This window comes from Prionailurus bengalensis, chromosome E1 (genome assembly GCF_016509475.1).
Source record: "Prionailurus bengalensis isolate Pbe53 chromosome E1, Fcat_Pben_1.1_paternal_pri, whole genome shotgun sequence".
NCBI classification, from domain to species: domain Eukaryota; kingdom Metazoa; phylum Chordata; class Mammalia; order Carnivora; family Felidae; genus Prionailurus; species Prionailurus bengalensis.
The window spans coordinates 16,533,914-16,547,104 of record NC_057347.1 but is presented as its reverse complement, the minus strand read 5'-3'; the positions used below and the strand labels follow the sequence as shown (position 1 = coordinate 16,547,104).

General features: G+C 41.0%; 1 protein-coding gene across 1 annotated transcript in view; it reads right to left on the bottom strand.

Annotated features, from left to right (window-relative positions):
* Nucleotides 1-655: 655 nt before the first annotated feature.
* BLMH (bleomycin hydrolase) overlaps nt 656-13,191 on the bottom strand; it is a 45,797-nt gene continuing 33,261 nt past the window's right edge. Inside the window, exon 12 of the mRNA XM_043585551.1 lies at nt 656-1,624. Within this exon, the coding sequence (XP_043441486.1) occupies nt 1,473-1,624 (152 nt within the window). The 3' untranslated portion in view covers nt 656-1,472. The remainder of the gene's footprint in view (nt 1,625-13,191) is intronic.

Below are 13,191 nucleotides of genomic sequence, written 5' to 3'. Positions count from 1 at the left end.
ATCTTTGGAAGACCGTTTCATGGAGTATAGAATTCTAGGCTCACAGTTAACTTCTCATAGCACCTTGAAGAAATATTTCTTTCTTCTTGCTTATATAGTTGCTGATGAGAAGTTAGTTGTCAATCTAATTGTCTTTTCTTTGGAGGGAGGTAATCAGTGTTCCTGGATGCTTTTAAGATCTGTTCTAGGGTTTTGCCATGATGTGTCTAGAAATGGATTTATTTATCTTGCTTGGAACAGGAATACTAGAATATTATAAACACTTTGATTCAAACTTGAGCCTTTATCTAATGTTATCTTGGAAAGTACTGTGACAGACAATATCTCCTGCTAGGACCGAGAAGATTCTTAGAAAGTCAGAAAGGCAGGGGGCTCAGGCACTGATGGAAATGTTGATTACGATGCTACACTTTTTGCTTTCAGTGAAAGGGATGTCCAGTCTCAGTGAAATACATAGTCTTCAGCCAATTCCGAGGCTGGACCTAGGAGAAGCCAGTGAGGATCAGTGTAGACTGGGAAGGATCATCTATTCCATACAGAAGCTGAAGCAGGGAAGCCCTGAACTATCTTGCTGTTTTCTATTTTGAAGAACATGGGTCACCTGGCTGCTTTCCTTTGTTGCTAAAGAAACTCTTAGATCAAATAAGCCACTTACTCTCATTTAGCAAAGTGTTTTATTCAAAAGCTTCTCAGCACCATCTAGTTGTCAGAAAGAATGGTATCACTTTTTCCTGCCCACCCAACTCCCAATTCCAGAGGCAGAAGGTAAGCCATTTGGCCAAGCTCCCCTTGATGATTAGAATTCAGATCATGATATGGTTTTGGCTGTTTTCACACTCCTCTTTTTCTCTAAGCCTCTACTTAACCCTGACTTGAGTAGAGCTGTGCCCCCCCTCCCCCCCCCCCCCCCCCACAGTTCCAAACAACAGGAAGGAATCATGTCAGATCTGATCAACCTCCCATTCCTGGGCTATTAGAGGCATATAAAATTACCTTGAAAAAACCTGAATTCAGTGACTGCCATCTAGGAGGGACAGTGATACTGTCAGGCAGCATGCAGTTTGAAAGCTCAAATCTTAGGACAACCCTCCCCCAACTCTACTCTAGAAACACGGAGCATCAGGTCCATTTTCTCTCCATATTCTACAATTGCTCATCCTCTCCTGTCTTATTAAAACAGACACTAAACCAAACCTTTTTGACAGACTTAAGACACACAATTACATCTGATTAAAATGCTAAGAGATCCTGAGCTGTTGGAGATGAAGAGAGTACATAGTGTGACCTGATCTTTCCCTTTAAGAATATTTTGTTTCATCATAAAGCACACTTCTCCAAGAGGTTCCTGGAAGAGCAATCCAAGTATCTGACTGTGTCCTGTGGGAACCCGTGTAACTTTGGCTTCAGTCCCTGGGTCTGTCCTTTGTAGTCACTTCAGGTCCCATGGGAGGAGGAAAGAGCTGCAGGCAGCATCACTTGGCCAAAGCCCCCATGGGGTCCCACGCTGGCAGGACAATGGGTTCCTGCTCTAACACAGCTAGCACCTCTTCAGGGACATGCTTCCTGTCCACAACCACTTCGTAGACATATTCAGAGAACCATTCATCTGTCATGCACAGGTAACCTGGAGAAAAAAACAAAAGCCTCATGAATCCAGAGGCCAAGGGGAAAAGAGCAGAAACCCCACAGGCACTATAAAGAAGTTTGCTACAAAACTAGTATTTGCACATGTTTTTCAGCTTTCTCATCTATAACCTCACTTAATCTAAGTCTTATTAACTATTCTGTGAAGCAGACAAGCCAGGCAAGGCTATAGTTTTATCAGTTAGAAAACTGGGGCTCAGAGTAACTAAGTGACATGTCCCAGTCACACAGGTGAGGTTCAGACCTGGGCCTTAAACCTAAGACTGTTACCAGATCCCATGCTGTTCCATTGCCCAGGCCGTCAGGGCTAAAGAGAGCATGACCCTGAAAGATAGGTGGAAACGCTTCTTGTTCATACAGCCACACCACGGGGATTAATCTCCATCTAGGGTCAGAAGGGCAAGCACACAGGGTCCATTCTTACCTACCTTCTCACCATCACTGGCTGTTCTCCTACCTTTCTCGCTACTGTAAATTCCTACAACTAGCTAAGCTGGAGAGCTGAGAGGAGACCCGAGGGGGCCATGTCGTCATTCCCAGGAGCCCCCTTTAGCAGATGATACTGTATAGGTCAAATGATAACAGTCTTTGCTGGCCTCGTGGGAAATCTGATGTGAGATCAGGTAGAACTGGAAGACTGAGACAGCATCCTGACCTCTCTTCCTCAGGAAGGCCCAAGCGTTTCTGGACCTCCAGTGGGCAGACTGGAGACCGGCACAGCTGTACCGGCACCCAGGCGGGGAGCTCAGCTGAGAGAAATCATGGCGTCATCAGCTATCCAGCCATCTTAGAAATCTGCCCTTTCCCATTGGGAAGATTAACCCATATCTTGGGCTCCACTAGAATGAAACAGATTCCCCTTCAGGAACGTATTCCAACACACTTAAACAGCAGGAAAACTGCTTCACTTGAGTCACTGATAATATAAAGAGCAAAATTAAAGCGAGAGACTACAGTGTGTGTATTTGAAACAAGAATCGGCCAAGGAGAGAGCAGAGAGCACAGAACTGTGAATATACACAGGGGTCCTGCTCCTCCCATGCAAGGACTCACAGGGACTAGCGATCATCTTCGTCATCATCACTATCGTCACCATCGCCCATCTTCCCACGGCACCTGTTCTATACCAGACACTTGAGCCATTTTTCTCTCAAAGTGTTTGTGCAAAGCTATATGCTGTATCCCTTCTCACTACAAAGAACCAAGAGAAGTAAAGCAGATGCAGGTATTTCTGTCAAGGCGGTCCTCTGGTGTGGCAGTTATCAAACTTCTCAGCCCTGGACACAAACTGTATGTATTCTCTTAAAATTACTGAGGACCGTGAAAAGTTGTTTATGTGGGTAATACCTACTGATGCCTACCGTATTTGAAATTAAAACCTTAAGTTAAAAATACTAATTCATAAGAATCAAAAAACATGAATGTAAGTAACATATTTTTAGGAAAAAATAATTATGTTCTCCAAAACAAACTAAACTTCAGTTAGAAAAGTGGTTTTGTTTTACAATTTAATGTCTGGCTTCATGGAAGACAGACGAATTCTTGTATCTGCTTCTGTCTGCAATCTGTTGTTCTGGCTGAAGTAGAGGAAGTAAAATCTGGCCTTATACAGATAGGCTGCTGGAGAAGGGAAGACCCTGCAACCTCCCTCAAAGGGAGGTTGACAACTTTGACAACTGCTGCTCTAAATGCCAGACTGATTTAAGTAATTAAAATGCAACATGAAGGTAAGCTAAATGGTGCAACAGAGGACATTATCTGACATAAAACCACAACTATCTTGGTGAGGTCACCCTATGCCCAATTCTCCTCTTCACCTCTGACAGAAGCCAAAGACAGCTCGCTCTGATGTGGCACAGGGTATCTGTTCTCATAAGAAAACACCCCAGAGAAGTGCCCAAGGGCTCCTTCCAAGTCATGTGAGGGAACACATCTTTGTCCGTGGATGCAAGCCTCCTGATCCGGCTCTCTTCTTCTCGGCAGGGGAGACAGGAGAGGGGAACACAGACAAACGCTGTAGCCTGTGCTGTTTCTGGTTTCTGTCTTAATTATATTCTCCAAAGGCCCTGCTTTGCTTGCGTCAGCCAGTCAAGGACGTGGCCCTTACTGTCACCTGCACCACGGCCAGTAAGTTCTATCAACGGATAGATAGTTCTATCAACTGACATCAACTCTCAACTTGGTCAGCTGAAGGGCCAGTACTTGCTGCATACTAAGTAACTGCTTCCTGAGAAATTCATTATCTGCCCTCCCCAAAAGGAGTTTTCAGTGGGCATGGAGACCAGACTACTGCATACCACACCATTTGAGACATGAGTCATCCTCCTGCCCCCACATAATGCAGGCTAAATCAATCCCTAGCATAGCTCTGGACAGTGAGGCAGGTGAAGGACAGGGGCAGATTCATGTAATAAAGTTCTGTGTCCTTATGACAATACTATCATCACACAATCAAACGAGTCTTCAAAGAATGCACAGAGAAAATGGACAATAAGTACATCTACACTATCTTGTTCCAAAAGCAGATCAGATTAAGTCCTCACAAATTAAAACTCCTATCAATTGCAATCCACCCTTTTAGGACCTGCCTGATTAGTCTCTCTCTTCAGGATATGAATTCTCTGGGGGCCTACAAAAACCTCACAGTCTAGGTGGCCTCCAAGTAATTGCACCCTGAGTAGATAATGAACTTGGGGCTGCTCTAACTGTTGTATACCGTGTGTCTTGGGAGTTTGAGATTAGGATCAGTATGTCTGAAACCCAAGTGAGTGCTGTGTAAGGAAGCAGCAAAGTACCCATTCAGGCAGGTTTAAAGTGGCCATTTTGACTTGAACAAAGTTGCAGCTTCTAGCCCTTAAGCACTTCAGCAACTAGAACAGGCGTTCCCCAGGGAAAACGGAACAGAAAAATCTGCAACAAGGATCCCAAGGTTATATTTTGGGAAACAGGTAAATAGATAAAGTCAGCTTTAGGAACGAAGGTGAAATTAAATTTTGCTTAAACTTTAAAGTGGTTGTTTATATGCAGTGAGAAAGAAATAAAATAAGTTGGTCCCTCAAAAAAACTGGCAATGTTTCTGTATTTGTTAAGAAAAAGGGTAGTGTTGGTCTGTAAAGAGAAAAACGGTGTCTGTTGATACAGCTCTAGACGGATTAGGCCAGATTCACTCAGAAACAGAAGAGGTGTGAATAGGTTAGTTTAAGGGAAAGAAGATCTTTACCTGAGAAAACAGTTTTCTGAAATTCTACCAGAAATCTAACATTTAACCTCTCAGACTTGATTAAGGGGATAAATACACCATCATTCATGATTAGGTCAATTTTCTATCTTGAGCTGTCTTTGGTCTACGAGGTACTTCACCTCACTAACAAATGATTTGTGGCTAACATGGGGTGGGTTTTTTAGGGCTATTTTTGAAAAGAATGTGACAAAATCAAGTTTCTGTTCTGCTCTGATGGATGTGTCTGGCAGCATGGACCTAAGGAGGCTGGACTGTCAAGGCCTCATTAAATCACTGCCAATCTTTCACCTGATGGTGATAATGCAAGGTTGAAGAAAGCCTCCGAGAAAGGAAAGCAAAACCTCACTGGCATTGTTCTATTTCCAACTTCCTAATAAATAGTGAGAAACAGCTTCATGGAACATAGCCAGTCATTTAAAATGAAGTTGCAAAGGCTATGTAGCAACATGGGAAATATTTAAGTGATAAAAGTAAAGTATATTAAAAATGATATACCCTATCTAATTACAACCATGTTACAAATCCAGATACACAGGTGAAAAAAACTTACAAAAAATAACAAAATGATAATTTTATACAACAGGGTAGGTGATTTTCCTATCAAAATTTCTGAATTCTTATATTGGTTTTTGACTTCAAATACTAAAGATTACCCAAATAATTAACGCATATTAGAACAGATTTTGGAAGCATGGGAGGAGAAGGAACAACACAAGGAGGAAGAGGAAGAGGTGGATGAGGAGAAGAAGAGAATAAATTTAAAAACAGCCTACAATCCCACCACCTTGGGATAAACCCTGTCCACATTTTACATACAGCCTTTGATAGTTACTGCGGGTAGACTCTATACATTTAATAAAATGAGACATCATACACACTCTTTTATTACAAAGTACCACACAAGCTGTTTTCCAATGCATCTCTTTCCATATTGATTAAAAAAAAATACACCTATCTACACCATAATTTTTAAGTGCTGAATTTGTAGGAGTAAACCAATTATGATCAATCCCCTACTGTTGAAGTCTGGATTGTGTTTTCATGCTTAGAAACAACATTGCTATAAATATTTTTGCAACTAAATCTTTGTACACATCCTTCACCTTCTTATGTGTGTTTGCTTGCTATTTACAGTTTTCTTTTGTAAAGTGCCTGTCTGGCACCTCTGCCTATTTCACCTGGTGTGTTTGCCTTTTTCGTAGTGATCAGTAATAACACACTATATATTTATATATTATAATGGTGGCATACATTTTTTCCTATCATATAATTTTCACTCTAATTTAGTCTAGGATGCTTTCTAGTCAACTAAAACTTTTTATTTTCATGAAATCAAATTTATTAATCTTTTCCTTTATGATTTCTAACTTTGGTACTATGCTTAATAAACATTTTTCTACTATTATAATAAAAAATAAGAGAAAAAAAGAACGATGAATGGTAAGAAAACATGATAAGCATAGTCTAAATGAAAACCCACCACTCACTAAGGCCTTGGCACAGTCTAATCTCCAATTAGGAACACATACAATTTCAAGAGATAATTAAATGGTGATAATCTGTCAGCCACTTTTGTTGGGTACCCACTGTATAAAGCCGTCGTAATACCTTACATTTCTATTGAGTGTGTTGCAAATGTGCAAAATGACACAATCCCTTGAAATGGAATTTGGCAATATCTAGACAAATTTCAAATACATTCACCGCCTTCACTAATGCCATTTCTGGAACTTTATCCCACAGACACACAATACTTGCATGAACATAGTATGTATTTATGCACAATAACTAATACTTTTTTAGCACTTACTATATGCCAAGCACTGCTCTAAGCATTGTGCATATACTAACTCACTGCAATACTGTTTGTAATAGCAAAAAAACTGGAAGCACCCCAAGTTCCATTAGTAAGGGAACTGATTGAATAAACTATGGTACATTCAGACAATGGAAAATAATGAAGCTGTCTCGATATGGAAACATACTGATAGGAAATGCCTCCAAGACATGCTGTTTAGAGGAGTGAGAGCAAGAGGCAGAGCAGGGTAATACGGCGTGTTACCTCTGCTGCACTAAACCACACTGCAAACATACAACGAAACTAACAGAAATGGTAACCTGAAAGAAGGGAAGGGGAAGGGAGTGGAGAGGGACAGAAATGGAAAAAAAGCCTTCTCTTTATATGCTTTCTGGCAATTTGATTTTGGAACAATGTGATTTTATCATTTGTCAAAAGAATTACACTTTCAAAAGCAAAACGAAACAAAGGCATATGCATAAATCTGTAGGAAGCTTCACTTCACAATGCAGTTTCACATCCACTGCCCTTGTTTTGATTGTAATCCTACAACAATGCTACAAGGCAGGAAGGGTTGGTATGAATTGTCTAAAGTCGTGTAGCCAGTAAGTAAAGCCCGCATTCAAACCTCCATCTTCAAATTCAGAGTCTTTTCCATGAGGTTCAGCTTCCTTCTAGAGAGTGCTCAGAGGCTAGGTAGTTATGGCTTAGGCAATAAATAACAGCACGTAATCTAGTTCAGGCAACTGAACTTCACCTGCTCACACATTCCACATCAGCAGTCATGTGCCCAGTTTTTGTGAGCTTGCTTATAAGGTATTTTGTATCTTTAACTCAGAGATGCCACGTGTTCCAAGGGCATGCACTGAGAAGACAGAGAACAGGTTGGGGTGGATGTTTCAAAAACAAAAGAGAGAGAAAGAAAGAAAGGGAACCGCAAGTGCCATTTACGAGACAAACACTGGACACTAATATGAGAAGAGGCTTCTTTTCCCTCCAGAGTTAACACAAAAGTTTGGCTATACGGTGAGTTTGGCTATTCAATTTCCTGAACCTTTCACTGATAAGAGAAAGGATACTCTTATAGCTTGGTATTACCTGTGGCTTTTTTTTTTTTCCCCTTTCCAGAAACAAAAGCTAGAGAACTTACAGAGTGAAAAATATGGTAGGGAAAGACGGCTGTTTTGGCTTGTGGGTTGTGTTTCTTTAAACCATCAAATCACAACCAAATTTAGTTATAGCAGAAGCACAGGCTACTGAAGAAGTGTCCTCTGCTAAGGAGTCCAGAAGAAGCCTGTCTACCTCAGGGCTGAGGAGAAATGGCAACGTACCAACCAGTCTGATTTCTCCTTTTCCTGGACCCGTGAGCACGACCCAGGCGAGCCTGAGAGCACACACAATTCTGCCAGATCTTGAACGATGGACAGGAGAGGTTAAGTACAGATTTACGTGTCATCCAAGGGTCTATTTTCTCATTGAAACTCAATGACTTCTCTCTGACCCCAAAACTATCATGACTCCTGTTTCAGGCAAAGCTTGCTTTTCAATCTCGAAAGCTCACACTATTTCTTGGCCTCATTCCTCAGATGTGCTGAAGCACGCTCCACATGCCAAAACCCCTCCTCAGCTACCCTTTCTCTGGCTGGCCTCCCACTTCCTTTCCAAAAAAAGTCGCAACCCTAACACCTTTCTTCAGACTCCACTCACCCTTGAAGACTCACTAAGGAGCCTTCACAGTTCAGTCACTCACCAGCTACCTTACAGTTTACCCCTATAGTATGCTGCACTTCATCCCTATAATTAAAAACTACATGTGCGGCAAGATTTACCACCTCAATCGTCCCAGCTTCAATCCTCCTGCCCTCTCACTGCACCTAGCATTTGAAGGGATTAGTCCTGCTGATGTGGCAGAACAGCATCCCCATCCCTCGTACAGTTTCCAAAACCTGCCTAAACGCCTTCCCTGGACACATCTTCTGACTGCTCTGCCGCAGCACGATTTACCACCACGTTCTCCCGGATGCCATCTAGTCCCTTGACTCCTTGCTAACCCCTCACCCACCTCAGCTTCAGTGTCTTCCTCCTGTCTCCCCTTTGTGGGGGCCCTCCCCAGTTCCCATTTCTCCGTCATCTGCCCCTCTTGGAGAAATCATCTCCTTTTCCTTTTCTGGGTCTACTTATCCTATATCTTACAGTCTGAGGAGCACACCATGAGTGCCGCTTCTGTCACATCATGGCCCTCTTCAAATCCCCTTCCTACATCCCTGATGAAGAAGTATAAATTCCTTGGTGGGCCAGACATTCACTCCACCGTGGTCTGCGCACGGTTCCCTGCACCCCATCAATAAATGTGAGGTGATGCTCCTGCTAATGGTTTTTCCACAGCACTAGGTTTATTCACCTCCACTGCTTTCTCTCACGAAACTAAGCCCACAAGATGAGTTACTCATCCGGTAAACTGGTGATGTAGCACGATGGTTGCACTACAGTCCTGAGCTCTTAAGAGGTCTGAAACTGGAAGTGAGGGCAGGTTAAACAGCTCTCCTCTAGAAGAGAAAGTTTAAGGGGCCTTCTTCTTGTTCTGCCTTCATTTGTCCATAGGTAATACTAGTGACAGTCACAATGACAGCTAATATTCCGAACACTTCTTATATGCCTGGTACAGTTGTCGCGACAACCCAAGGTAGGTATGGTTATTATCCCTACTTTATAGATGAGAAGCATAAGGCTTAGGTAGGATAAATACCATGACCAAGGTTATACTGCCAATAGGTGGGACTGCCAGGACCTGGGCAGTCTGGCTCTGGGTTCTGTGCTTCACCTTTATCCTTCTGAAACTAATGCAAATACACCTTGGAGACGATCAGGTGAAGACAGTAGAAAGTAAACACATGGCACAAAACTCTATGATGAATATGAGGATATTTGTCCCTGAAACTTACGCCTGGTTACAGGTCAAGAGCCACTGTCCCATAGTTTGTCCCCTCTCACAAACGGTAGCCCTTCTTAGTCATACACTTTGATAAGGAAGCAGCGGTCGATCCGAGATCACAAGCTTCCTTTGTTTCACTCACTCACATGTACTATTTTTTAGCCCAAGTCAAGCAGCCTCTTTGGTTAATAAAGATAGAGGATGAGAAGTCCCTTTGAAAGAACTCTGATACTTGGTAACAGCAGCACTTTTCCCAAGCTAGAAGAGACATGAAAACCCTGCAGTACAATAACAAATTTGTATCTTGCCCCCTTCCAGAAAGTCAGAAGCTTCTGTTTTTAGCTCATATAATTTTCTCATTTCAGTATATTCAGCTCAATATTATCTATAATTTACATTACTTGTGCCAGTCTTCTAGGTCTGCAAATAACAGGTTACCTTTTATAGGTAATAAACATTTTTAGGGAAGCTGCCTCTGTCAAACTAAGAAATCTGAGTCCGAATTCTACCTCTGACACAGTGCAATCCAAGTAAATCAAAACCTCTCAACAAGTTTCAGTTTTTTCACATAAAACATGGGCATAATCACCCATACACCTATCCTGAGTTACTCTACCTTGATACCAGGAGGAAAAATAAATACAAACGCATCAGCAAATTTTGAATTCTTATGAAGCAAGATGCTATGAGCTATATATACAGAGTACCTCTGACAGAAATACAGAATACCCATTAAACTCTTCAGAGTTATGTAATAGCATACAGTTTGAAAAACGCTTTCATACATTATTTCATTTGATGGGTATATACAAACTGTAGGACATCATAAGGAAACAGAAATTACGTGTTACTGATAGAAGAATGTGAAACCGTAAGGACTTAAATTACTTTCCAGGATCTACAATCAAGAAAGTAGTCACTGTCTCTCCTGGTTCCACAATATGATATTAGATGAAGGATATGAGGACTTTTTTTTGCCTAGCTTTGGACATACTGTCTCCAAAATCATATGGGATAGTCTGGCTGGTGAGGCTGGTTTTCCGGAAGTAGGAGAAGTCCAGATATAATCTGAATCAGCCACATAAATTTCTTTCTAGAGTAATCTCTAATATGCCAAAGTCTCTTTAATTGAAATCACCAAGAGACTCTCTTTTAGGAGAAAGTCTGAAAATTCCATTAAAATGAAATCAGGAACAGAGAGGCTACTTGTAAGAAAAGATGAAGAATATAGGTTAAAAACAAATTCAAATGTTCATGTATCTGAAAGGCACAACAGGAATTTGAAAAATGAAAAACTAATCTTGGTTCAAAATGAAAACTAGGAGAGACAAAATTAAAAAAAAAATTTTTTTTAACGTTTATTTATTATTGAGAGACAGAGAGAGACAGAGCATGAGCATGGGAGGGGCAGAGAGAGGGGGAGAACCAGAATCCAAAGCAGGCTCCAGGCTCCGAGCTGTCAACACAGAGCCCAATGAGGGGCTCAAACCCACAAACTGAGATTATGACCTGAGCCAAAGTCAGACACTTAACCGACTGAGCCACCCAGGCGCCCGAGGAGAGACAAAATTTTTAAAAGAAATATTTTCTTTCAGTGACCACTGCAGGATGAAAATAATATTCTCCCTACCCTCACTTAAAGACTGTGTTATTTAGTATACCGAAAAACTAAATAAGAACTATGTTATGACAACTCCATGTTCAGAGCTCTGCTGTATCAGATTTTAAAACTAGAATACCATCTCATGACTAAGTGAACGCATTGGAGAAGTAAAGTTCCATAATAAGACTGGTTCATTAGGAGGAACATCCAAGAATTCAATTTATTGATGATCAGAAACACCTTGTTATATGCATGACAGAATGCCAATAATTATTGAAGCTGGGTGATGGGCACGTGGAAGTTCCTTAGTACTATTCTGTTTACTTTATATGTGCTTAAAATTATCCATGATAAAAAAATAAGAAAAACAAACAAACAAACACATTATAAAGCAGCATGGACAAAATAATTCTGGGAAATTTGGGATATTTACATAGTTTTTTACTTGCTCAACTCACAACGTGCTAAATTTGAACATAAAACTTCACAAGATACCCCACCCCGTTCCCTTATTATTCACATTCCCAGCCATAAATGGTGCTCTAGGAGCCCAGTTTCCCGACATCAGCCATTTACACGATGTCTCCAATCCTTTATAGTTTTATATGTTCCCTCAACCACTAGTTTCCGATCACCAAAGATCATGAATTGTTCTGTTGTTCTGTTATTCCATGAGTGGAATAGAAGCTACAAGAACAGAGAAACTGAGAGGAAGTAGAGTTCAGTGGTTAAGAAAACTGGCTCTAGTGTCAGACTTTCTGGGTATAATTCTGGTTCTATCACTTATTATCTAGATGACCTGCAGGTTATTTTGGCTTGAAGAGTGTCCTCTTTTCAAGTGATTTTCTGACTAAGAGAAACACCAAAGGTTATTTCCTCTATTTTAAATTCTTAAATACTTTACAAACCATTTTACTCTAATAAGTCTACCAACTTCTCCAAATGGTAGGCAGTGTAACAAGTCCCAAGGTCTGTTCCCTTATCCAGTTGTGAAATTCATTTCTTTTTTTTTTTAAGATTTTAATTTTTTTAAGTAAACGCTACACTCAACGTGGGGCTTGAACTCACAACCTTAAGATCAAGAGTCACACGCTCTACCGACTGAGCCAGCTAGGCACGCCCCCCCCTTTTCTGATACGATCCATAAACGTACAAATCACACAGCTAAGTATTTTAAGAAGCAGGTGCAAAAAGAAAGCCTTGTTGGTAATACAACATGTTAGATATGCATCCAATTTTCAGTCCAGCTGACTAAGAATACTGGAAGTCACCAACATGAAGTAACCCAATGGGCCCAGTAAGACAAGAATGAATTTCTCTTTTTATATCTCTTGTGGTCAGAAAGTACTTTTGTTCACTTGGGGAAACAGGACCGATGGGGAAGACCAAAGCCAGGACTGAGGAGAGGGCAAGGGCAGCATGCCTAAGTATCTCTGCTCTGTTTACATCTGGCTTGTATTATCAACACTACTTTTTCAGAAACCATCAATCTTAACAGGCAGAAATCCCAAAGAGAATAGTAACAAACTGTTAACAATGTTATCTACAGAAACAAAATCCCAGCATTGCTGTTTAAGGCTGTCATGTCTCCAGAGGGAGCACAAACAGAGCTTCTGCTTCACACATGCCAGCCAATGCCCACCAGGATGCCAGACAGGAGGGCCTCACTGGGGTAAACACATATTGCCAGCATAACAACATACTACACACACTCCCCTAAGGTCAGGCCAAGTATGCTAATGAAGTTAGATTTATGTTTTCTTTCCTTCCTTCCTGTTAAGTAAAAAAGAACATCACTAAGAAACACATGAAAATAATTTATTTATTTTGGCTTTGAATGAACTATTCCTTATTCCCCACTCCTCAATTTCTTAGCTTTTAGTTCTCCACTGAAATGCTTTGCTCTGCATAATCTCAGGCATTTTAGTTATTCAAGAACAACAACAAAAAAGTTAGTTTAATCTTAACTAGAT